General features: G+C 38.7%; 2 protein-coding genes across 2 annotated transcripts in view; one reads left to right on the top strand and one right to left on the bottom strand.

Moving 5' to 3' along the window:
- Window positions 1–13,786, bottom strand: part of LOC140921209 (rapamycin-insensitive companion of mTOR-like) — a 41,592-nt gene extending 27,806 nt beyond the window's left edge. The window contains exons 1-14 of the mRNA XM_073371187.1: window positions 13,459–13,786; window positions 13,339–13,389; window positions 11,932–12,026; window positions 11,470–11,531; window positions 11,202–11,333; window positions 10,639–10,705; window positions 9,418–9,544; window positions 4,015–4,088; window positions 3,824–3,919; window positions 3,116–3,183; window positions 2,441–2,508; window positions 1,710–1,792; window positions 1,186–1,273; window positions 916–1,006 (exon numbers count right to left, since the gene is read on the bottom strand). Coding sequence (XP_073227288.1) covers window positions 916–1,006; window positions 1,186–1,273; window positions 1,710–1,792; window positions 2,441–2,508; window positions 3,116–3,183; window positions 3,824–3,919; window positions 4,015–4,088; window positions 9,418–9,544; window positions 10,639–10,705; window positions 11,202–11,333; window positions 11,470–11,531; window positions 11,932–12,026; window positions 13,339–13,389; window positions 13,459–13,483 — 1,127 coding nt within the window. The 5' untranslated portion in view covers window positions 13,484–13,786. The remainder of the gene's footprint in view (window positions 1–915; window positions 1,007–1,185; window positions 1,274–1,709; window positions 1,793–2,440; window positions 2,509–3,115; window positions 3,184–3,823; window positions 3,920–4,014; window positions 4,089–9,417; window positions 9,545–10,638; window positions 10,706–11,201; window positions 11,334–11,469; window positions 11,532–11,931; window positions 12,027–13,338; window positions 13,390–13,458) is intronic.
- LOC140921204 (kelch-like ECH-associated protein 1) lies at window positions 13,634–23,462 on the top strand. Its single transcript, XM_073371181.1, has 6 exons — window positions 13,634–14,292; window positions 16,342–16,524; window positions 17,781–17,973; window positions 18,712–18,984; window positions 19,943–20,015; window positions 20,557–23,462. The coding sequence occupies exons 1-6, from the start codon at window positions 13,714–13,716 to the stop codon at window positions 20,942–20,944; spliced, it is 1,689 nt and encodes a 562-aa protein (XP_073227282.1). The 5' UTR covers window positions 13,634–13,713; the 3' UTR covers window positions 20,945–23,462.
- The last annotated feature ends 44 nt before the right edge of the window (window positions 23,463–23,506 follow it).

Genomic DNA, 23,506 nt, shown 5'->3' with positions numbered 1-23,506 from the left:
CTGTTATTTGCCATGAAGACTCGAAATGTCACTGGTACGTTTCGATCTATCTATTGTCACAGTTTAGTGACCGTTTTTTCTAAGTCAAATTGTCGGTTTTCCAGTCATTCTCGTAGTCAGTTTTGCTTGAATCCCTCAGTGAGTCGTTTGTACAGTGCCGGTAACTGTTGACTACGATTTAGTGGTGTTTGTTCTACGTTAGTAAACCAGCTTTCTAAAGTGAGTCGCGGATAGTAGTCTGCAGGATACGTAATACATGTTGCAGAGTCCCAGACGATTTGATGTTTCGTCTGTAAATGGTGTTCAGCAACGTGATTGTTGACATTACCATTTCTTGTCGCTCGTTTGTGTTCAGTCAGTCGCGAGCTAAGGTTTCTGGTCTCACCAATTTAAATAGCCCAAAAGTCGCCGCATTTGATGTTGTATACTGCTCCCTGTCTGTACTTCGGTTTGTCTTTGTCCTTGACATTAGTAAGTAGTCGTCGTAAAGTTGTTATGGGTCTGTGTGCAACGCATATGTTGTAAGGTTGTAGTATACGTGCGATAGCTTCAGAAATGCCTCTGATGCAGGGTATAGAGGCCGTCGTAACAGGGCCAGAGTTAACGTTGGTGTGAGTGTTGGAATCGGCCTTACTGTGAGTGTTTCGTCTAACAAAGTCCGCGTTGTAGTTGTTTTTTACTAAAAACGTTGTTTAGGTAGTCAGTCTCGTCTTGTAGGCTGTCAGGCGAGTCACAAACTAGTTGCGCTCGTTTCGTCAAAGTCAATAACCAGTGTTTAATACCATCAACTGATGTGATAACAATAATGACAATGAAATTGGTGATGAGGAAAATACTGACAGTATTCAACATGATGACGACAAGGATGCGTACGAGGCTAAGAATAATAAGGTTAGCCAAACCATCCACAGTTACCTGCCAGTGGCACGGTGAGGCAAGAGTGCTTTGCCTTCTTCTGCCACAAATCCTTCTGAGAGTTTCCAGGAATCTTGCATTTGACAAGGGTCTGCAAAAATGATAAGCCAGAGTTATGGGGTTTTATCTATAAGGCAGATACCTCCCATAACAGACGTTAACAGCTGCAGGTCCCAGGGGATGGTGTTTGTGTTGGACAAAACCGATGGTACATCTAAATAATGAGTTTGACCAATTAAAGAATATCAAGATGGGTTTTATGTGCCTTACCAACACTAACAAGAGCTAGTTGAAAGTCATCCGTCCAATCAGGCTCCTTGAGCTGGAAAATCTCAAACAATATTTCCATAACACCTCTCTGTGAAGAAAACATTAAACACATTTAACGTGAGTAAAAACCACATTATATAAAACTATTATTTAAATCAGCTGATGCTCACGCCATTGTAATCGCAGCAAAATTTAAGGGCAAATGACATATTTTATACCCTGAGAAAACATGTGACATTTCACGATGTCATCACTGGTTTCCCCGTGAACTGACATCTGAGCCTTGACTGCAGAAATTCCAGACTGACAACATTCACTACCCTGATCTGGGTAGTGCTTTTGATTGGCTGGAACAAATTTCCCTTGCGACATGACCAATCAAAAGCACTAACCAGATCTGAGTAGTGAAACTTCATCAGTCTGGAATTTCTGCAGTTGTTGCTCAGACGTCATTTCACATGGAAACCAGTAGTGGCATTGCGAAATGACGGCCGTTTTCTAAGGTTACTTTATTGGTTACTTACTCTGACATCAGAGTTTGGCAAACAGAACACACCCAACAATGACTGGACACCTTTTCCATCTGGCCGACATAAACTGATGATGCCTAATATCACACACAAAAAAAACATAATAGAGCATATTAATTCACTAACATGGGTTTAATTCTCTGTTTCATTTATATTAGTTTATACAAATCTCAATGAAAAGGCTGTCCACTTATAATGGGGTTCCATTTAATACACTTAACTTCTAATTTTGAAAACGATTTTGTTAACAACTGCATCGCTAAGTGAAGGATGGGTGCCTGAAGTATCCAGGGGCTTTCACTTTTGGCAGCCAGATGATAAAATGAATAACGCCCCATGGCTGGCATAACAGCGCAACCCAGCCAAAGGCCCCCACAAAAGAAGGAAACAAACAGGTAAGCATCACACTGAAAAATATCAGTGGTAAAAGAACCATAGGGAGAGGGGGTGGTGGTGGGGGGGGGAGAAAAGGGCTGAAAGGAAACTCATGGCATGGACAACACAGCACGAAGAAAAATCGATCCACTTGATCTCAATCAAGTGAAGGAAGTAGCAAACAACTGGGCATGCGCATGCCAAATGATCGAAGACATCTGGCATTGAAGACGCGATTAGTGGTTAACTCCTTTAAAGTGCATTTAAATGCATCATAATGCATGTGTGAGATAGTTTGAAGTTACTTGCCATTACCTCCAGAACTCCATTCAGTTAATTTAGGATCTCACCTGACCAAGATCTGAAAACTGTAACTATAGCCATCTTGCTGGCTTGTAATCGGTTGTTCCTGTCATCCCTACAGTAAAGGAAAAAAAATTTAATTAGCAACTTGCTTGTGTGATACATATTATCTATTCATTAAACATGGTCTTATGTTAATTGACTCAGGTAGGTAGGGCTAGCCGTAGTATCAAAGTTTGAAACTTGTAGGAAAGAGAGTCTAAACTCAAACGTTTTCTCAACCATTGCCTTGGGACCTTGTCAGTTAGGATTCTTACCAAGTTGCTTCATTACATGAAATTAAATTAATTACACAGTATCAATGTTTGATACTTGCTTTGGTCCACTAGCCTTAATGTTATCAATGTTGAGCTGGGGGTAAAGTAAGGGTCATTCATTTAAGCTATATTGTTTTATAATGTCCACAATTAGCAAATATAAAATTAATGCTTAACCCTTTAAGCCCCAATATCCGCATACAAATTCTCCAAACTGATCTCCATACATTTCCTTTAAGAATTAGTTGAGAGAATTTAATAAAACATCAAGGCATTTTCTATTTTGTGATCATTTTTTATATTCTCACAACCTTATCTCTTGACAATGTATGGACATTGTTAGGAGAAAACTGCTGTTGGTCGTTATTGGGACTTAAAGGGTTAACCACCTCTAATTCCTGTTACCTTAAATGTGTTTCTGGAGTATCTGGATTATGTCTGTAATGGAGGTCGGTAAAGGGTGCTAAAATGGACTGCAAAATAAACAAAAATTCTGTCAGTAATAAATTTTTAAATGAATTGTTAGCAAAGTGTAGCAGTTAATAATAATCATGTAATAATAATAATAATAATAATAATAATAATAATAATAATAATAATAATAATGTATTTATTAGAATAACTGCCATGGCCGCTTATTAAATTTTTGGTTGAGAGCAGACGCCTTTTCAATTTTCACTATTTTCAGCAAGTGTAGTATGTTTATTTTGCAACAAAACAATAAATAATAAAACAAAATGTGAAGATGCAACAAAGCAAAGTTTCTGTAAAATACTCTGAAGAAAACCTTGTCTTCGTCTCACTCTCTTATTAGAACTTATTCAATTTTGGGGGGGGTGGGAGGGGGAAGGGGGGTGGGGTGGGGCTGGGCGCTTATTTGAGGCTAGGCACTTATTAACTTTTTCTGCCTTCAGGATGGGCAGTTATTCGAGGTGGGCACTAATTCGAGGTTGGGCGCTGATTTGAATAAATATGATAATAGTTATAACAATAATAATAATAATAATAATAATAATAATAATAACAATAATAAACATTATGGTTAAGATAATAATGAAAATGAACGTGAAAATGACAGAGACAATAAAAAATAAAAGAACCAAACAAACATGCCTCTAATCCAACATCTGATCGCATGTACTGCCTTGACTCAGGGCTGTTTAACAGGTAAAGTAACGTTGCCATCAGAGACTCGTTAAATCGTGGCAACTGTTGAAAAAGAATACAGCATAGTTATCACAACCTGTGAGCTGAAAAATTTCTTATCCACCATGACCAAAATAAAACATTATACACTTCAGCACCTGAGTATCCAGTATGTTTCTTATAATGGTATTGATCCCCCCACAATAAGATGCTGTCGTAATGTTCTTTACGGCTACAAAGACAGAGAGAAATGATCAGATTAAACAAATGCAATGATTAGCGAATAAAATAATTGGTTGCACATGCATTTGCTACAGATCAAAACAGACATGACATTTTTGGACCTTCTACCAAAGTTGTGACTCAGCTGAGATTTCATAATCGATCATCAGAAATAATCGGATTGATCCACTTGATTGATCATCAATTATAATCAGAACAATTTTTTGAGAATTCCATTTACTTTTCACCTTTTCGCGTGTCAAAGTACATCTAATACAAACTTTTTGAGATTTTTGACTGTGGACCGCTAAGCTCAGGATTTTTTCTATGCTTTCAGGTGATCAAAATTAATCCTCTTTCTTCTTTAATTATGAGACCATCAAGAAGGCAACACACAAGTACATGTAATATTATTTAATTTGTTTATCCCCACTATAATTAATTGAGTACTTTCCATAATCAGCTATTGCGCATCACTTTAAAAATTATGACCAATGGCACAACACTACATGTACCTTCTGTCATTTCTACAGTCACACCAATGGTAAAAACATGACTAAATAATGTTGACAGTTTCGGAAGAAGTTTTTGCAACTGTATCCTCTAAGGCAGAAGTTTAAGAGCGGATGTCAGTAAATATCGACCAGAGGTCTACAAAAGTGAAAAATCGAAAATTCTCAAAAAAATTCACAAAGTAGCACTAGGTAAGCTATTAACATAAATGTAATTTTTACTTCGATCCGATAATTATTTTCCACGTACGGGGGGGTTATTGGTTTCGCGGCTCTCGGACCGGGTTTTCCAGGTCCAAGACCATGTGTCACAAAAAAATCGTTTTAAAATTCACACCCATTGTAATGCGGACAACAAATAACTTATTCAGAAGAGTACATAATTGCACACATTTTAAGTGGTGATTTACTCAGTTTGAACGAAAGTGTAATATTTTGGAGATTTTTCATTATTTTCAATATTTTGAACGTTTTCGTTCAATGAAAAAATGGCAAATTTCAAAGCCCAAAATCGTCAACTGGTACCTCGATTTCAGTAATGAGTCTTATACCACATTAAAGAGCGTTATCTCTTCTTTCAAAATCTGTTTTCAAAACTACGGGTAACTTAAAAGAAAATTTTTGAGACCAAAAGATACAAGTAGTACTTTTCTGAAATTTGAGCTTTCCAGGCTCAGCGGGCCGATGCTAAAAACTCGGAAAAATACAATAAGAAATCAGTTTGAGCAACAGTGGTTTCATGTTATCAGCTTTCAGAAACCAAGATGTGTTTATACAGCGATCTGATATAAATTAATGCCGTTTGCTATCAAGAAAGGCAGATTTAAGCTGTCAACTCCTGCCAAGTGCACCAGTCACATGAAGTTGTCAAAGGGAGGGCAAAGCACTAATATTAAAAGTCTTAAAATTCAAAACGTTTTACCTCCATGAAATCAGATTTTAGCGTACAAAACAATGTTGTGAATGTCTGTTGTTCGTACCTTAGCATGGTGTTTCCATATATTGGAAATGTCAAGTATCCACAGGGGAGAAAATACCAAACGACAACGTTTTAAATCCAAGCGCCGAAAGATTGTAAACGGCAAAGATTGCGTTACATTTCACAGAACGACCGCTTACCACTGTTGTCACTCTTTTTTTCGCTGGAAGCTACAAGGAGTTTTCATTCCGTCATGAGTGATTCTTGATCAGCGCTTCCTTGAAAGCACGACCCCGGACAGATGATAACTGAGGTTGTTTCGTGTGTAGTCAGGATTTTTCCAGAGGTACGCCCAACTTTTTCTACATCGTCTTCCCCCCCTCCCCCCCACCCCTAATCTCAACATTTTTTTAAGGTGCCTTTATTAAAAGTGGGGTTAACTGTTGTAACCAAAAGCATTTTTGCTGTTTATGAAATGACACAACCTCTAAAATTATTTAATTCTGTCGGCTTGTTATGTTCATCGACATCAACCGTTTATCATTAATTCAGCTATTAAAAATCAAGCTTGTAGTACCTCCGACTTTAGTTTACAAATGACTCTTTTTACCCCTTTTTGTCACATTATTTTTGACCGACAAAAGCACCACACATTGACGTAATTGTGCCCTACTTCGTCTAATCCGAAGACAGGTCGTGGAGAAAACACTGCGTTCACGCTTTACATCATCAAGCTTGCTATATAAATAAATCATCCAAGATTCGGTTCTCCAATTAATGTCGTCACTCCTCTGGAAACCGAATTTTTTTAGTTATGTTTATTTCATTCTATTTTTTCTCCTCAACGTTTTCGGGTACGCACGTGCGAACCGTGCGTACAAGTAGCTACGCCACTGTTTAGTCTCCTTAGCCCTGAGCGTTCCTCTCTTCCGGTTTTCGCAGGAGTTCAGGATGTGGCCCACTCAGTATTTCACGTCTCTATTAAATGACAGGCAGCACTTCTTGTTTACCGTTTCGTTATCAGACAGCACTTAGACTCTTAGCCTTTCATTTAATTTTGATCAAATTTTTATCATTTAGTTACTCAGTATACGTTCGAACCTGTCCTTGTAAACTTATTTTTTTATACTTTAAGGGAGCTTAATACCTATATTAATTTTTTCTCCGTTTAGTGTTGTCCAACAGACCCAGTTTTTTGGCATTTTTTAAAAAAGCAAGAAAAAGAAACGACAAGGTCTATTTTTTTTGGACTTAAATTAATTCTTTTAATCTAAGAAATGAGCATTATAACAGCATTTCCAGGCATAAAACGTTCGGTGGTGTATCCTTTTTGCTTTTAACCCTTTTTGGGTCTTTTTTTTTATGAAATTGACCATCACATTTTCCGCCATGTTGAGTTTGTGTCGATTTGGTGACCATGTCTTGTTGTTTTCAGGCTCCACGGCAATGATGCTGGTGTTTCAGGCCTCCTGTTCTCAGATTTCTTGTGATTTTTCTTCACACCCCACCGACCGACCCGCCCAAAACCAGGAAACCTATTCGACGAACGAACGAAAAGGGGATGACCTAAGCCTTATGGTTTCTTTTTGGGCTTCCTCACCACATTGCTTCTGCGTATTTCTGTATACTTGTCTTTTGCTTTGTTTTGTTCTTTTTTGTCGGTAAAATAAACTGAATTATGAAACTGTACAAAGACCCTCAGTATTCCCTTTGGAGGCTCTCGAACACGCATAAAAAAATGAAAAACGCGATGATTTATTGACCGCAAGTGCAATGGGGTGGGGTCAAAATGGTCAAATATAATGTCAAATGGTCAAATGGTCAAATGTCAAATGGTCCCGATATACAAAATGAAAAATGACTGCGGACAGACTATTCACGTCTAGACATCAAGCATCTTTTAAGATGGGACTTATCACCTCTCCCTGTTCATGGAGTTGATTCAAGGTGTTGACGTCAATTTCGTAATGCCCTGCAAAGTGCCGGGACATGTTTCAAAAGGGCCTTTCCACAGCTATGGAGTCCGCTGTCATCTTGTCAACCGTTAGGCTTTTGTACATTAGGCTAGCATTTTTTCGAGCAGTTTAGTGAGGCAAAAGCATTGAGCATTATTCGAGCATTTTAGTGGCATTTTCCCCAGAAAATTAATTTTTCTGAGAAAATAAAATGGAAATTAACTTTTTTCAGGAGCCCATGCCCCACGAGCTCCTGCGTTTTTAAAGAAAATGAAGACTAAAACTCAAAATTCACAAAAAACCTAATACAGCTGTTTTTTTGGCTGTATTTATGAACTTGTACTCGTTGTCGTTGTTACTTGCAACACTTGCACATTTTTGTAAGTGTAAACTTTGAAATTAATTTAAAAAAAACGTTTGCATAATGAGCATTATCCGAGCATTGTAGTGACTTTTTTGGGGAGACCGAGCATTTTAGTGGGAAAAATGGAGCATTAAGGTGGAGCATTTTAGTGGGGAAGCAAAAGCATAATGTACAAAAGTCTATCAACTGTGCGAGAAATGATGTACTTCACAAAAACAAAGAGAAGTTATTTTCGATTTGTCCCGCCCCCTACCCCAGAAAGTCCCCGAAACTCCCCCCCGGGCCCAAACGGCTGGACTTGTTCCTGTGGTTGCGCGGAGGATAGTAACAGGTCTAACTAATTGCACCATGCATCAATGACAGTTTAGCTCAATCAGAAGCCCCTTTTCCCTGGCTAGGTCAAGGTGTGTGCACCTCCTTTACGCTGTTTTTTTCGGTTCTTACTGAAATTTTTGATCTTGAGGAAATTTACAAAGACAGGAGCAGGCTATGGGCTTTTTTCCTACCCCTAATCCTACATCACGGGAAATTGGGAAATCCCTCAGGTTAGGCAAGAATTCGATAATCCTTCCATAATCATCCATTTTTTCACCGCGTGAATTGACAACCTTACGTGACTCGTGCGTTTGGTAGCAGAAGATGGCTAAACTCTGCTTTTCTTGTTGGGAAACGGCTTTAAATTTTATCAGATCGCTCGATAAACACGTGTTGGTTTCTGAGAGCTGATAACGTTAAACCACTGTTGCTCAAACTGATTTCTTATTGCATTTTTCTGAGTTTTTAGCATCAGCCCGCCGAGTCTGGAAAGCTCATATTTCAGAAAAGTACTACTTGTATCTTTTGGCCTCAAAAATTTTCTTTTAGGTTGCCCGTAGTTTTGAAAACAGATTTTGAAAGAAGAGATAACGCTCTTTAATGTGGTATAAGACTCGTTACTGAAATCGAGGTACCAGTCGACGATTTTGGGCTTTGAAATTTGCCATTTTTTCATTGAACGAAAACGTTCAAAATATTGAAAATAATGAAAAATCTCCAAAATATTACATTTTCGTTCAAACTGAGTCACCACTTAAAATGTGTGCAATTATGTACTCTCCTGAATAAGTTACTTGTTGTCCGCATTACAATGGATTTGAATTTTAAAACGATTTTTTTGTGACACATGGTCTAGGGCCTGGAAACCCCGGTCCGAGAGCCGCGAAACCAATAACCCCCCCCGCACGTGGAAAATAATTATTGGATCGAAGTAATAGCTTACCTAGTGCTACTTTGTGAATTTTCTTGAGAATTTTCGATTTTTCACTTTTGTAGACCTCTGGTCGATATTTACTGACATCCGCTCTTAAAAAGGCTACAGTTAAAGCCACCTGTACAAAACAATCTAGTTTTGTCTGGGCAAGAACATCTTCAAACTTCAGTCTGTCAAGCCAAAAACGTGGATAACAATAACAAAACATTTACATTTAATTTAGGTTTACTTGAGGGTAGAAAAATGTTGATTATGAGTTTAAAACAAAAGAAAATAAAATTTAAACCAAGGATGCAACTGAGCCTTTCTTACAAAATGCAACTAACAAGCTTAGTCATACCAAGTTCACAGAGGGTGGCAACACAAGCTCTTCGAAGTCTATCTGCATCATCACCTTCGTCATTACCGACAGACACAAGAGCAGCAGCCATTGACATTGGAAACAGCTCAGGACTAACAGCAATAACCTATTTACAAGAAAAAGAGAATCACATCGACAAACAAAGTTAGCTTTTGACAAGGAAATCTACCATAATTATATGTATCTACAGACCACTCTCTCTAAAAGACGGAAACCTTTGGGGCCAGTACTAAAAGGTAATAGGTAAAGGTAAAGCAACATTATTTTACGTGCTGTAACTTGTGGCATTAATAATAACTGATAAACTTGAGGTCAACAGTGAAAACATTTTACCCCCTTCTCTCCATCAATGCTCTGTTTTAAGGGTATTTACAGCTAGTCAAAGCTACACAGAAAGGAGAGAAGTTGAAACAAGGATGTGATGTCACCAGGGATTGAACTAAGGGACCTCGTGCACAGAAGGCCACGCACTAACCAACTGTGCCACCCTTGCACTAAGCGTCTGTCTAAGAGTGATGTCCATCTTATGGAAAGTCAAACAAAAGGAGTAAAGAAATGCAGGAACCAAGTCTTGGTATCCTTGGTGTCTGTCTTATAGCAGTGTCTGTTTAGAGAGAGCTGACTATACTTTCCTACTCTGAAAACAACATCTGTGATTGTACATGTAGCTTAAACTCAAGCACAGATCACCCAAAATCTCTATTAAATGATCGTGCAAAAACAGACTCCAACACGGAATAATCAAGAAGAAACAGAGGCCGAAACAAAAAAATATACATATGGGTCTACATAGGGAAAACTTTGGGGTGCATATAAGGATATTACAGTCCGCTCTCTCTTAACAGACACCTCTATAAGACGGAAACATCTGTAAAACAAACACCTAGAGTTGGTCCCTGCCTTTGTTTATTCCCTTTATATGACTCTTTATAAGACGGACATCTCTCTAAGACAGACACTTAGTGCCGGTCCCAAAGGTGTCCGTCTTGGAGAGAGTTGACTGTACTCAAAAATGAACACTACTTGGTCATAAAACATTATTTTTCAGCCACTCACGTGACTGTGTCTAAACTCTTTAAAAAATAAATGCGGTTAGAGGGTAAAGTTCAAGTAAAATTTTCTAAGTAAATTTTTCAAAAAGAAAAAAAATGGATTTTAAAATATGACTCATTATTCTCAAGAAAAGCAATGGTTACAGACCTTTCTTATGAGCCTCAAGGCCTGAACACGCTCCACCTCAAAAGCACTATGTACCATATCCATTGACCTAAATTAAAAGCCAAGAAATAAGGTCACGAAAACTCTGTATGTGCACTATAAACTCTTAGTAATGAGGTCAACACCTCCTCAAGACAGAAAATATTTCTGGCAAAAAAGTGTAATGATTTTCAGCAGCACAACAAGTAAAATAGGTCAAGGGGTACAGGGAGGCTAGGTAGGTACCCCCTTGACGTGTGTCACAAGAAGCAGAAGATTACCCCCCCCCCCCAACCCCTCCCTTCTACAAATGCATATGAGACCAGTTATATTATACCCCAATGCAAGTCATTTTCTAGACATGGGTGATGAAGAGTTCTAGCCTGTGAGCAAGCTCTCCCAAGGGGAAGGGGATGGGGGAAGCTCTCCTTTCCCTTACCCACCCCTGTACCTTTGGGAGAGCTTGCTTATAGGCTAGATGAGATCTAGAGAAAAGATGAAGTTGCAATTTAATGCAAGTTGCAATACAACCTAAAACAACGATTTTGAGTAAATATGTTTATTACCTAACAACAAATATGTCAATCCTGAAGTCTAGCATTTTGGAGAGAGTTTTGCTATCGGAAAACAGATGACGGAAGGCTCGTAAACCTGCGGCTCTGACTTCTTTGGCAGTCGAAACAAGGGGCAGCATAAGGCTACAAAAAGAAAAAGAAGCCACTTATTAATATCCAAGCTGTTGTCAGTGATTGAGCAGTGCTGTCATATATCATGTCTCTTCTTTGCTCGTGGGAGTTGTCTAAATACAGTATGTCAACTGATCATGATACATACCATTTGATGATATCTTCCAGAGAGTATCCCAAATTTGCATTCTCACCAACACTTTGAATTAACTGTTGATTAAATTGAGAAATGAAATTATTGCACTTTTCTTTACATATCAAACTCTGGTTAAGTCCGTCTGCAAAAAAGCATCCCCACTTGTGTACAAGGATTTTGAGTACATGCCTCGATTGGCCTGATAAAAGTCATTGTTAATTTGCCAATCAAGATGAAAGGAAATTCGAAACAAACTTCTGGTAATTTATAAAGTCCATTGGGGCCCAGGACAAGGATATCACTACTGCTTTCCAACCGTTACTAACCAAGGTTAAATTACATTTGCAATGCAGGCTAGAGAAAAAGGTGCTAAAGGAAAGCATCCTGATGATTGTTCTTCAAAAGTTTGCCAGTTTGTAATAATAAATGCAGACTAGCAAACATTGACAGGTTTTTACATGTACTGTACATTACCTTTGTAAAATTGTTGACATATCCCATTTGTTTGGCAGTTGACATTTCCTTGCTGGTGATTTGATTCAAGAGATCTTTCATGTTGTCAACAGGATCTACAAACAGAGAATTATGCATGGCGGTGAGTATTACACAAAACCAAGCCAGGTCTAACAATGAAACACAGAGGACACCATGAATGGACGGTATATATAAAGTCCAAGCAGAAACCAAAAGAATACAGCATTGAGCATGTAGTCTTGAAAATGACAGCCAGTGGCAATGTTCCAGGTCAAAATTATATTCAGGTTAAAATTTTTTAACCTGGGTTGATTCTCAATTTTCTTTGCCCCCTAGCCCTAACTCATAAATAATTAGGGCTAGGAGACAAGAAAATTGAGAATCAACCCAGGTTAAAAAAATTTAAGCTGAATTTAATTTTAACCCGTAACAGCAACAACTAGCATATTGGCACCCAAAGTGAAAGTACTGGTGAATAGACCCATCTACCTGATTCTCTTTAGTTAAGTTGGACTTAGGTTCAACAGATGTAGAAGGGACATAACGAAGCAAATGTTGAACCTTTTAAATAGCCCCCAAAAGGTAAAAACTAGGTTTTAGCTCATAATTAATGACTTATTTGCATATAAGCTAAACTCTTGAATGAATTAACTGAAATTGATTCTGTGACAATATCATTACATCAAAGTAATACAAGAATAAATAAATTATAGTTCTCCTGCCTGCAGAAGTTTGGAATTAGGTGCAGTCAAGCAAAAGCACGAAACATAGAATACTCAACTTCCTCTTATTTGTTTATATTTCAATGAAAAATTTTCCACGTGACAAGATTTTCACACTAGAATCACACGTGCACAATAATATAACCGCCAGTCAATCAACAACATTGAGAAACGTTTTTCTCAGTTTCTGACACTCTAAGCAGCTGAAAACGCTGAATGATAACGCTTTTGCTCTTTTTAAAATTATTAGCCGTCATTACAAATTCTGCGATTTTTTTCCACTACGAAAATTTTTCATGAGGCGGGAGTTTGTAATGTCAACAAGCCTGACGACAAACCGGGTAGCAAAGAATTTTTCGCTGCATTGACACTGTTATAAATAGTACAGTCACGAACTTATTTAATATTCTTATTCAAGAGACGTCTATTATTATCATAAAAATAACTATAATACGCTTAAGCTGAATAATATTTCAATTATAAGTGCCCTGCATCTTGAGTAAATGATCAACCATTCTCGAACATGCATACCAATGTGTAATACGACTAGTCATTTTCACAAATCGTCTGCAAAAATGTCCTCGAGAAAGACTTGGTGTTGTGTTCTTACAAAACATTGTTCATTTAACATAGGCATGAAATGATGTAAAAGTGCAGGAAGAACGTTCCGAAACTTTAAGCCTACCTCGGCTGAGATCCAGAGGAGCTGGCTCGTCGAAATTGTCATATCTCCCCCCTGAAAAAAAGCGCATCAAATCAATTTGTGATATAAATAACTGATTAGACTTGAGCCTAATAAACCTACCTGGGCCGGAAAAATTCCGCCTCATGACGAATCGAAATTTGCAGTGAAATATTCACTGCCCACACCTCTCCCAACTCTCCAAGTTTTTCCGATCGTTTTTTTTACGACGCATGAGCGGGTACAAGACGCCCGCTTTCAAACAGCGGCTGCTACCAATCATGATGCGAACGTAACTCAAAATCCCACAAAATTTACACGACGATTGGTTTTAGATCTGTGAAATTTCAGCAAACTTGATCCAGATTTCGTTTCACTATGGATCCTATGGAAGAAAACATTTTCCTCGAGGAACATATGAAATTAACGTTCAGTATTATGAATGATCTGCGGAAAAGGAAAGAATTGTGTGACGTAGTACTTTGCGTTGGACAGCGAGAAATCAATGCGCACAAAGTTGTTCTGGCATCGTTTAGTCCTTATTTTTACGCAATGTTTACAAATGACGTTATTGAAAGCCGTCAAAGCAGGATAACGTTGAAGTCCATGGATCCAAGAAGTGTGGAACTGCTAATCGAGTTCGCATACACCGCTCAAATTAGAATAACTGAAGAAAATGTACAAAACTTGCTTCCCGTGGCCTGTATTTTGCAGATCTCGCCTGTGAAGAAAGCGTGTTGTGACTTTTTGCAGGCGGAACTAGATCCTTCTAACTGTATTGGTATAAAAGATTATGCAGAGATTTATGGTTGTGCCGATCTGGCGAAAGCTGCGGAGAAGTTTATTTTTCGTCACTTTCTAGAAGTGTCTGAGAGCGAGGAATTTGAGATCTTGAACCAGGAGCGGTTGATTGATTTAATTAGTCGTGATGAACTTTTTGTCAAGTCAGAAGATGAGGTGAGGTGTTACTGATAGTCTGTACCACAGATGAAACTAAACCACTGGGTTAGTTCATCTGCGAGCTGGCGCCGAAATCCTTGTTCTGAGCCCTTGATTGTGTACCAGGAATTGAGTATGCGCCATGGTTGGCCAGGTAAAGCAGTTATTGTTTGAATGGCCAATCAGGTTGAAGGGAGGTTCAAAATGCACTTCCCATATCACATACTCCTTGAGTCTGTTGGCGGCCCAGAACAAGAATCTAGCTGCTGCTCCACAGACATTACTAGCTGGGGTTAAGATATTATGTGTCTGCAATGCAGGCTAAGGATAGGGGGACTTCCCACCATCCTCCTCATAATTTTAGGAGGAGACGGTACTTAAGTAACTGACTTATACTGGAATGCAGGAACATGATTTGGGTTTTGACCTCATTTCTGTCCTGAAATGGTTGGGGGGGGGGGGGCGGGGGAGGATTTTGCATTGATTTTGTCTTAAGGTAGGGTGAAGTCTGTGTTCATGCCAAGACTGACCCATCAGGCCAGAGCTTTTCCCAATTCTGTGAGCATCAAGGGATTAGGAATATTTCTACCAGGGCGGATAAAGGTTGGGCGGTGAAACGAGCGCTCCGCTCTTCATTTAATGTGTGATGCGGAGTAGGACTGGCACAAGCGCTCTTTCCGCGCTTCCGGTGCGCTTGAAGGCCGGCGAAATTTTCCTTTTTGCAAACCGGAAATCCTATTTTCTTTCTGTAATTTCAGGCTACATTGTTAAATAGATAAATTCGTTTCATAACAATATCAATAAACAGTTTCATATGTTTGTGTCTGTACGTCTATAAGTCAAACTTGTTGGTCGTATAATGCCAAAATTTGAGTTTAATTTGAAAGTGTTGAATACCTCCTCCTTCCACTAAATATCACCTAATCGTCTTTCGCCGTTTCGTTTGCAAAAGCTTAACACTTCTTAACCTCAATTTTTACATATATTAAAGGGGGATAAATTTTATATAACATAACAAAAAATTAGATTGATATATATTGATATAGTGGCGTTGTACTTCTTCAAACTTTGCTTCTCGGGTGCAACGCGCCATGGCGATTCGCGCAATGCGTTGCAAATCCGGCAACCGCATGTAAACAAAATTTATTGAGGTTAGTTGTAAGGTTTTTTGTCCGTTTTTCTCTCTAAAACAAAACAAGGTAAACAGTAAAAACTGAGGGGAAACTAATTTTGAAGTTTCGAAGAAACAGAAAGACGTATGAGATGTCTTTTTCAAAATTAAAAAGAAGGATGATGGTGATTGAAATTAGCATAATTTCACCTTGCACGAGCTGCACGCATTTATAAAATACACGTCATCTAGTTATGAATCACGATCTGTTGTCTTTTAGTTTTGCCATGGATGACATGGATGAGATTTTCCTTCGTGTTTTAGAAAATACCTAGTTGCTTTTGTTTTGGAATAACATCGACATTGGCGAGTAGCAAAACGAAAATATAATTCAGTTGTTGAGTCATGGAAGTAATAAAGAAACCCTTTGAAAGAGATGTTTGTCTACTCCAACTAAACCTCCCGCAAAAAATTGCAACATTTGCCTCTCGGAGACAGCGTACCAGCACAAAGGAACGAGGAAGAAGTGCAAGAAAACAAATCAAGCCGCCATAATTCAGTGACAGCGGCAGTGCCTAATGGACAAACCACATCACAAGCCCTGACCGAAGTCGAAAACAAGGGACATTTCTAAGCAGAGTCCCAGTCCACTGCATCACACCTTTTTGCTCGGACGCGTTCGTTTCACCGCCCAACCTTTATCCGCCCTGATTTCTACCCCCCTGGATGGTATTTATCAAGAGATCATTCCATTCAGCTAAAATTGCACATTTGCAGTAAGAGGGAAAGAAGAAGCTTTAAATCCCTGGGCATTGCCCACTTCTCTATTAGTCACTGCTTTCATACCTGCATGTTTCTCACATTCCACTTCCCTATTCTGAGTCATAGTACTATAAGAGATTTAACATTACAGCTTTGATTTTCATATATTGTACATTATTGTCTACAACTTTCAGGTTTTGGCAGCCCTGTTGAGGTGGGTGACATATGATTTAAAAGAAAGAACAAGAGAACTAAAGCATCTTCTGAGTTACATACGAGTACCATTCGTGTCCAGTTCATATCTCAAGTCATTGATCCAGTGTTGTGAAGAAGGACTAAGGTCTGAGTTCAAAGACACACTGATTGAAGCCTTTTCGGTAAGTTAGCTGACTGTATGCTATACCAAAAGCTTATGCAAAGTTTGTGCCGTAAACCTCAAATGTCCAGTTATAATATAACAGTCTAAGGAAAATTGGAAGGAGCTCAGTGCTCTGAATCTGCAAAATCTAGGGTGCCCAGCAAGTAATTTGTATCAAAAAACCAAGAGAGTTAAAGTTGGGCGCCAGGGGACACAGGGTTCTGCTATTAAATAGTCAAGAATACTTTTGACCAATTCTTTTTTTGGCCCTCCCAGCCCCCATTATTAACCCAACCTTCCCCTGCCCCCCCCCCCCTTCTAACCAGGTCTAGAAATAATTTTTACCATGGTCTTACGTTGATCTGAGCACAGTGATTTTGTTACCTCTGCATCCTGCGTCCCTGACGCATAAAAATACCCAAAGATGTAAAATAATTTTTGGCATGCGTCCCGCACAGCGTAAAGATTGATTGATCAATTCGAAGATGATTTTTTGTAGAATATCCTGTTTGTGTGATTTCTGTGGCTGTTTTTGTGGCTACTGTTAAACTAGGCTTATTTCTTTTAGTCTTTGTTGTGCGTTACAATAGAAGGAGTGTATTTTTATTGCAGTAAACTGTAATACAGAGTTTTGGAGTCTGCCCTTCAGAGTAACTGTGTGGTTACAGATAGCCTGCAGTGCAGGCAATTTCATCGGGCACCCGTGAATGGTTTTAATCGTAAAAGCGCCATGTTGAAACTCCCGAAGAGAGGAGGAAATGGGGCGAGTCAAGGGGAGGGGGGAGGAGGCGGGGAGAAAGAAGAGTATTTTTTTCTTCCCTCCCCCTCTCCTTTTTTCGCCCTCACACCTACGCTAAGGGTTACTATTTCTACTCTCCCCAATCTTCCTCTGTCATAAAATCAAAGATGGCGGCTTCATCGATCCAATTAACAAGCTTTCGCCCACTCAAAATACGCCTGCACTGCAGGCTAGGTTACAGAAGACCCAGGGACTCATTGTTTTTTGAACTAGGTCTCAATGGTTCTGGACTGGTACTCATGTTTTTTCACAAGATGATTCCTAGGACTCGCCATAACGATTTGTAACAAAATCACTGGGCGCATCATCATAGCATAATCTTTTGCAGAACCTTATTATAAAGAACTTTGAGATGAAAAAATGTTTCTTACATTTGCCAGGTCTCTAGGAGACTTTCAGATAATTCAGGAGAACTGGCATAAATAATAAACTGCTTTGTATTAAAAAGAGGACCAATGACAATATTTTTTCAACAGGACTCAAAGAGGATTTCTTCAATTTGTACAAGCCATAAAAGACGTCCCCCAGGACCAACTGTCATGTTCTTTGCCGGTGGATATCTGCGGAGATCTCTTGACGTTCTAGAGTGTTTTGATCCCCTTTCTCTCACATGGACAACACTTTCTCCTCTCTCACTTCCGAAGAGTGGATTAGGAGCTGCTTACATTGGTAAGGCTAATATCCTGGAGGAGGGTCTGCCTTGAGGTCCAACCTCTTACACATTTATACACCATTTTTTTAGAAAAGGTAACCGTTTTGCATACCAGTGATTTTGTCAGAAATAGTTATGATGAGTAATGGAACTCATCTTGTGAAAAATCATGACTACCAGTCCAGAACCAACGAGTCCCAGTTAAAAAAAAAAAAATTCCGAATTTGAAAATGCTTGCGCCTTTGTGTAACCAGACAGTTAATCTGAAGACAGACTCCAAAACTCTGTATTACAGTAAACTGAAATTAAAATATGGTCCTTCTATTTTGAAGCACAAAAAAGGCTAAGAGAAATATTCATCATTAAACAACAGCCATAATAACTGCCATAGAAATTACACAAATGGGCCAGATATTTCTACAAATACACATGTTCAGATTGATCTGCCACCATCACCCATCATTGTCCAAGACTCAGACCTGTCAAAACATTGAGTTAACTGTATCTAAAAATTGTGACCCGCTCTTCTCCCTCATGACCACCCACCCCCCCCCCTTCCCCACCCCTTAGCTTCACTAGACCCCAGTGTACAAAAGTGTCTTCCTCCCTTTGGGGGCTCATCTTCACTGTGCAAACATAATGTAGATTTGAGCGAGAAAATTGAGATTTGAGTGAGAAAATTCCATTCAGTCTGCCTGGCTTTGTACCTATTACCTAATTCTACTCAAACTTAGCTCCACATAATGACTTTACAGATAACATGTTGTACATAATTGGAGGCCGCAACAACACCTCATCAGGAAACATTGACACAGCGAGTGTTGAACGTTATGACCCCCTGCGAGATGAATGGAGGACTGTTAAATCTCTCAGTGTCCCACGCAACAGACTGGGCGTGGCCATCTGTGAGGGCTGTATATATGCAATTGGAGGTGGAAATGGAAACTCATGTCATGTATCAGTGGAGCGCTACGATCCAAAGCAAGATGAATGGACAACGCTGATGCCCCTGAACTTTCCTAGAATAGGTAAATGGATTTTGTAGTGTCAGATCTAGAAGCTGTGAAGACACAGCTGTAGTAAGTGTTTTGTACTGTGGCAGAAATTTGGGCTGGTTTTTTCTTTTTTTTTCAACCTCTTAGAAAGCAGGGGTAAGGGGAAAAGACCCTCTTTCTTCTCTAACCCCACCCACGGAGGTCGTGCTTACAGTCTACTTAGGTCAAAATTATTGCCTATAGACAAAGCACCTGTCAAGTATTGCTCAAACATAAAAATTTCTCTTCACACTGATGTATTGATGATATGAGTGAAAAGTTAATTTTCACGTGTTGCTCCAGAAAATATCCACACTCTGCCCACTGAGATTATAATGGTTTGAACTCCCCGCCCCCCTCCCTTCTGGAAATCCCAGTTTGTCTCATACTGGTACTTTGCATTTACGATTTTGGCACTTAAAACCACATTCCCTTTAGAATTCCCAGTGACCTTTCACTTGGGTACTGATGTTTTCTAGAAGCACATAATAGAAACCTTCAGATTCTAAGACAAGGATAACTACAAGGATCTACTATTAAGTAGTGTGTGCATGTGAGCCAGTGTCATTTTAGTGGGAAAATGTGATGGCTTTTGCCATTCAACTATAGGTTTTAGCGAGAATGTTGAAGTGGCTGAAACAATTTATATTAGAAGTTTTATCATTTTGCCATCGGGACTTCAATAAAAATAACCGCTGTGAAAGTTTCTGTTGAAAGATAGTACAATGAACCTTTCCAGGGTGTCTATTTTTTGAGAATACTACATGTATGTAGTACTCGCAATCCTCTAATTTAATGGGCTCTATTATAAGGTGGGCGAAAACAATCTGCTATCAGTGTCCGGCCTCAAGGCAGCTTATTTCAGATTATACATATGAGCAGTACAGCACACTGAGTGGTAAATAAAGGTATTTGATTTTTCTGTCTGAATATTGTGAAATTCTTATCTTAGGTGTCGCTGTTGCTGTGCTTGGGAAAAAGTTGTATGCCATTGGAGGGTTTGATGGAAGAAACAGGCTTAGAAGGTTTGTGAATGAACTCTCTGTCTACATCTAGTAAGAGGCATTGATTGCAAAATGTTTCAGATAAATTGTATAATTTAGTCGTGAAATTCAAAGGAAACAAATATAGATGCAAGCCTGTAAATGTGAACAAGAACCTCAAAAGTTAGTTTTTAAAAAATAGGCCTTCGTGTAACACTTTTATTCCTCCAGCACTTTTCAATAAAATACACAAGCTTTCAGTGTTTTTCAAAACTAAACCATTTTTTACTGCCACTGGAAATGTTCATGGTGTAGTTAATGTAAGAAAAACAGCATATATGTTGCTCCACCACAAGAAACGACCCACTTCCTTAGATCAACCTTCACAGAAGATTTAAGATGTGTTTTAAAATAACAATAGTTACTAAAGCTTATTTCAGAGTGGAAACTGCAAGGTTTTTGACTGGGTTCTAAGGTTGCCTAACGTTAGGGCAAAAAAAACTTTCATATTGATTTATAATAATTTATTGTACCAGCATGCTGAGACTGAGAATTCTTTGTTTCAATTTTTACTTCTTTACAGTGTGGAATGTTATGATATAGATACTGATTTGTGGAGACTAGTATCACCACTTGTTGAACGTCGTAGTGGGGCAGGAGCAGCATCCCTTAACGAGTATGTTTATGCCATTGGAGGGTACAATGGAGATGCACAGTTGAGCAGTGTGGAACGTTACGACCCAACACTTGATACATGGACAGTTACATCACCTCTTATTCACAGGAGGAGTGCCTTAAGTGCAACTGTGCTCCTTAATAAACTTTACGTCGTTGGTGGGTATGATGGCGAGGGGTTTTTGAGTACTCTTGAGGAGTATTTCCCAGAGGAAGATCGCTGGAAACTGGTTAGCAGCATGAATTTGGGAAGAAGTGGGGCTGGAATTGCAGTGGGATGGAAACCAGCTATGTGATCACAACAGTATTGTTACTCATGGGTAAACTGGTCATTTAATAAGACCTTGGAAAGGTCAGCACATGAACACATGTATAACATGAAATTAAACTTTTCCCAAATGAAAAATGTATGGCTATAATGAAGACACATTCTACTGCTATGTGTAAGCATAATGCTACCAAAGACATTCTTTTATGTTATAAGTTACAGTCGTTGTCATAACTGTCATTAGAGGTTGTTAGATTCAAAGATGAGGATGACTATGAGAACAAGATTTTCCCAAAACTAAATAGCATATGCACGTGAAGCTGAGTCACTTTGGTTGGAAATTTTAATAGCTGTCGTCATTCAACTTTGGGCTTTAGCAAGAATGTCATGGTGGTGGCTTAACCTCCACCAAGAAAAATAATCATGCTAACTTTAATTTTTTGAAGGTTTTTCGAGGTGTTTAGGTTCTGAGAATAATGCAACAAAAAAACTTAAAGTTAAATCTTGTGCACATAGTCCTCCTTTTCTTTGAATCTACAGGTCTCTATTAATAGGACCTGTGCAGGGAATTTTGTCTGCTACAAGAACTGAGAGCCTCTGTTACTTTTGATAACAACCCATACGTTGCAAAAAGGAAATGACACCTTGTCCAACTTCCTGGCCTACCACGCAGATGTTTTTAGGGCTTCATCACCCATTCCTCCCTCATAAACATTCATGAGGGAAGAACGCATGACCAAGAGCTGCACGGGAGGCTACCCACTTGGTTGCCTACTTCAATAATTAGTGACAGCCCTGCCGCAGTAACTTGTGAGTGCTCTTATCACAGTGATCAGGCCTCAGTAGTTAGAAAGGTGGATCGCGCTATCCAGTGGATAAATTACTATCCAAAGGTGATTTATCCAGGGGATAGCGCTATCCAACTTTTGAACAACCGGGGCCAGGACTGTAAGTAAGCAACATGACTGCAGTGGTAACAAACGTGTTATCTAAAAGCTGTTTTACCTTCTTTCATTTAACAGAAATCATGAATATTTCAACACACCTAATTGTAAGAACAATAATTTAATTGCCCTAGAGTTGAATTCTTAGGAATTGCCTCGCAAGTTATTATTATTATTATTTAATTTCTTGTGTCCCCTGAAAGGAAGCTTCTGTGAAAACTATCATTATGATAACTGATTTCTTTGCAATCCCTAGAAATTTTATCATGCTCAAATACGTGTAATACATATAGTAACATATAATAATATAAAAAATTTACATTTCTCTAATCCTGTATCATATATCTCTGAATATATTGTATTGTACAGCAATCTTACAAGTATAATTTGTAATATATTTACAATAATGTACATTTTAACAAACACCAAAATAATAAATTAAAAAGGGGCAGTAACTATGTATAAATTCTAGTATCCTCTTGATTTTTGGGGGAATCTTTCCCCTGAACCTCTTAGTTGTTTCTAATTTCTCTGCTAACCTTACCACAATTTTTTTTTAAAGTTCTTTCTTTGGTTAACTGCCTAAGGCCTGGATTGGCCAAATGCTTTAAAGATGTAAACAAATTAAATGTAGACATAAACAAGTTGCAACTGACAGCACTTCCATATGGCATAATTTCCCACAACACATCAGAGGTTAAGATATTTTGGGGTTAATTGTCGCAAGGGAGTGCTACAAGCTTCACGGTGGGTCCTTCCTAAAAAAAAAGTCACCAGACTAAAAATCCGTAAGTGTACAAGTAGGGTTGGCTTATGAATGTGAAATGAAGGGAATCTGAAATGTCTGCAGATGAGAAAGAACTACCGTAACATTCCGAAAATAAACCCCGGGGCTTATATTTTTCAAAGGCTCTTTTAGAGGGGCTTATTTTTGGAAGGGCTTATCTTCCGAGGGGCTTGTCTATGGAGGGAAATTTGTGTTTCAAAATCACTTGGGCTAGCCTTACAGTTGGAAGGAAATTTACCATTTTTGCTTTGTTTTACTTTGTATTTGAGGGCAATTTCCACGTACAAGCCCCTGGGGGGCTTATATATGGAGAGGCAATTTAACAGATAGTTTTTTTGCATTACAAGTTTGGAGACTTATATTTTGAGGGGCTTATACATGGAGGGGCTTATTTTCAGAATTTTACAGTATTTCGGACAGTTATCACTAAATACAATAATAACTGTGGGTAACCAAAGGAGGCCGCAATTGCTAATCCACATGTGTGAAGCGTACATAACCAGTATCAATTTGGACTACCACTAGGAATATAAAACTGAATGACCTACTGCAATTTCAGACAGTTATTATTTTACAATAATAATTGTTGGTAACCAGAGGAGTCTGCAATTGTAATCTTCAGGTTGCTATCAGACGTGTGACACGTATGTAGCCAATATTCATACAAACTACCACTAAAAATGAAATGAATGACCTACTATCACGTGAAACTTGGCAAAGCGAGGCATTGGATCTGGTCTGTACTCCCTTAGAACCATTGGTCAGTACTAGTGTTTACCGATAAAATCACATAGTCAAACTATTCCTAAAACAGACACCTGATTGGAACAGTTTTCTTGGTGTCACAGATACCAACCTT

This window comes from Porites lutea, chromosome 12 (genome assembly GCF_958299795.1).
Source record: "Porites lutea chromosome 12, jaPorLute2.1, whole genome shotgun sequence".
Classification (NCBI taxonomy): domain Eukaryota; kingdom Metazoa; phylum Cnidaria; class Anthozoa; order Scleractinia; family Poritidae; genus Porites; species Porites lutea.
Note: the sequence above shows the minus strand (reverse complement) of the source record. Positions and strands in the feature narration are given on the sequence as shown.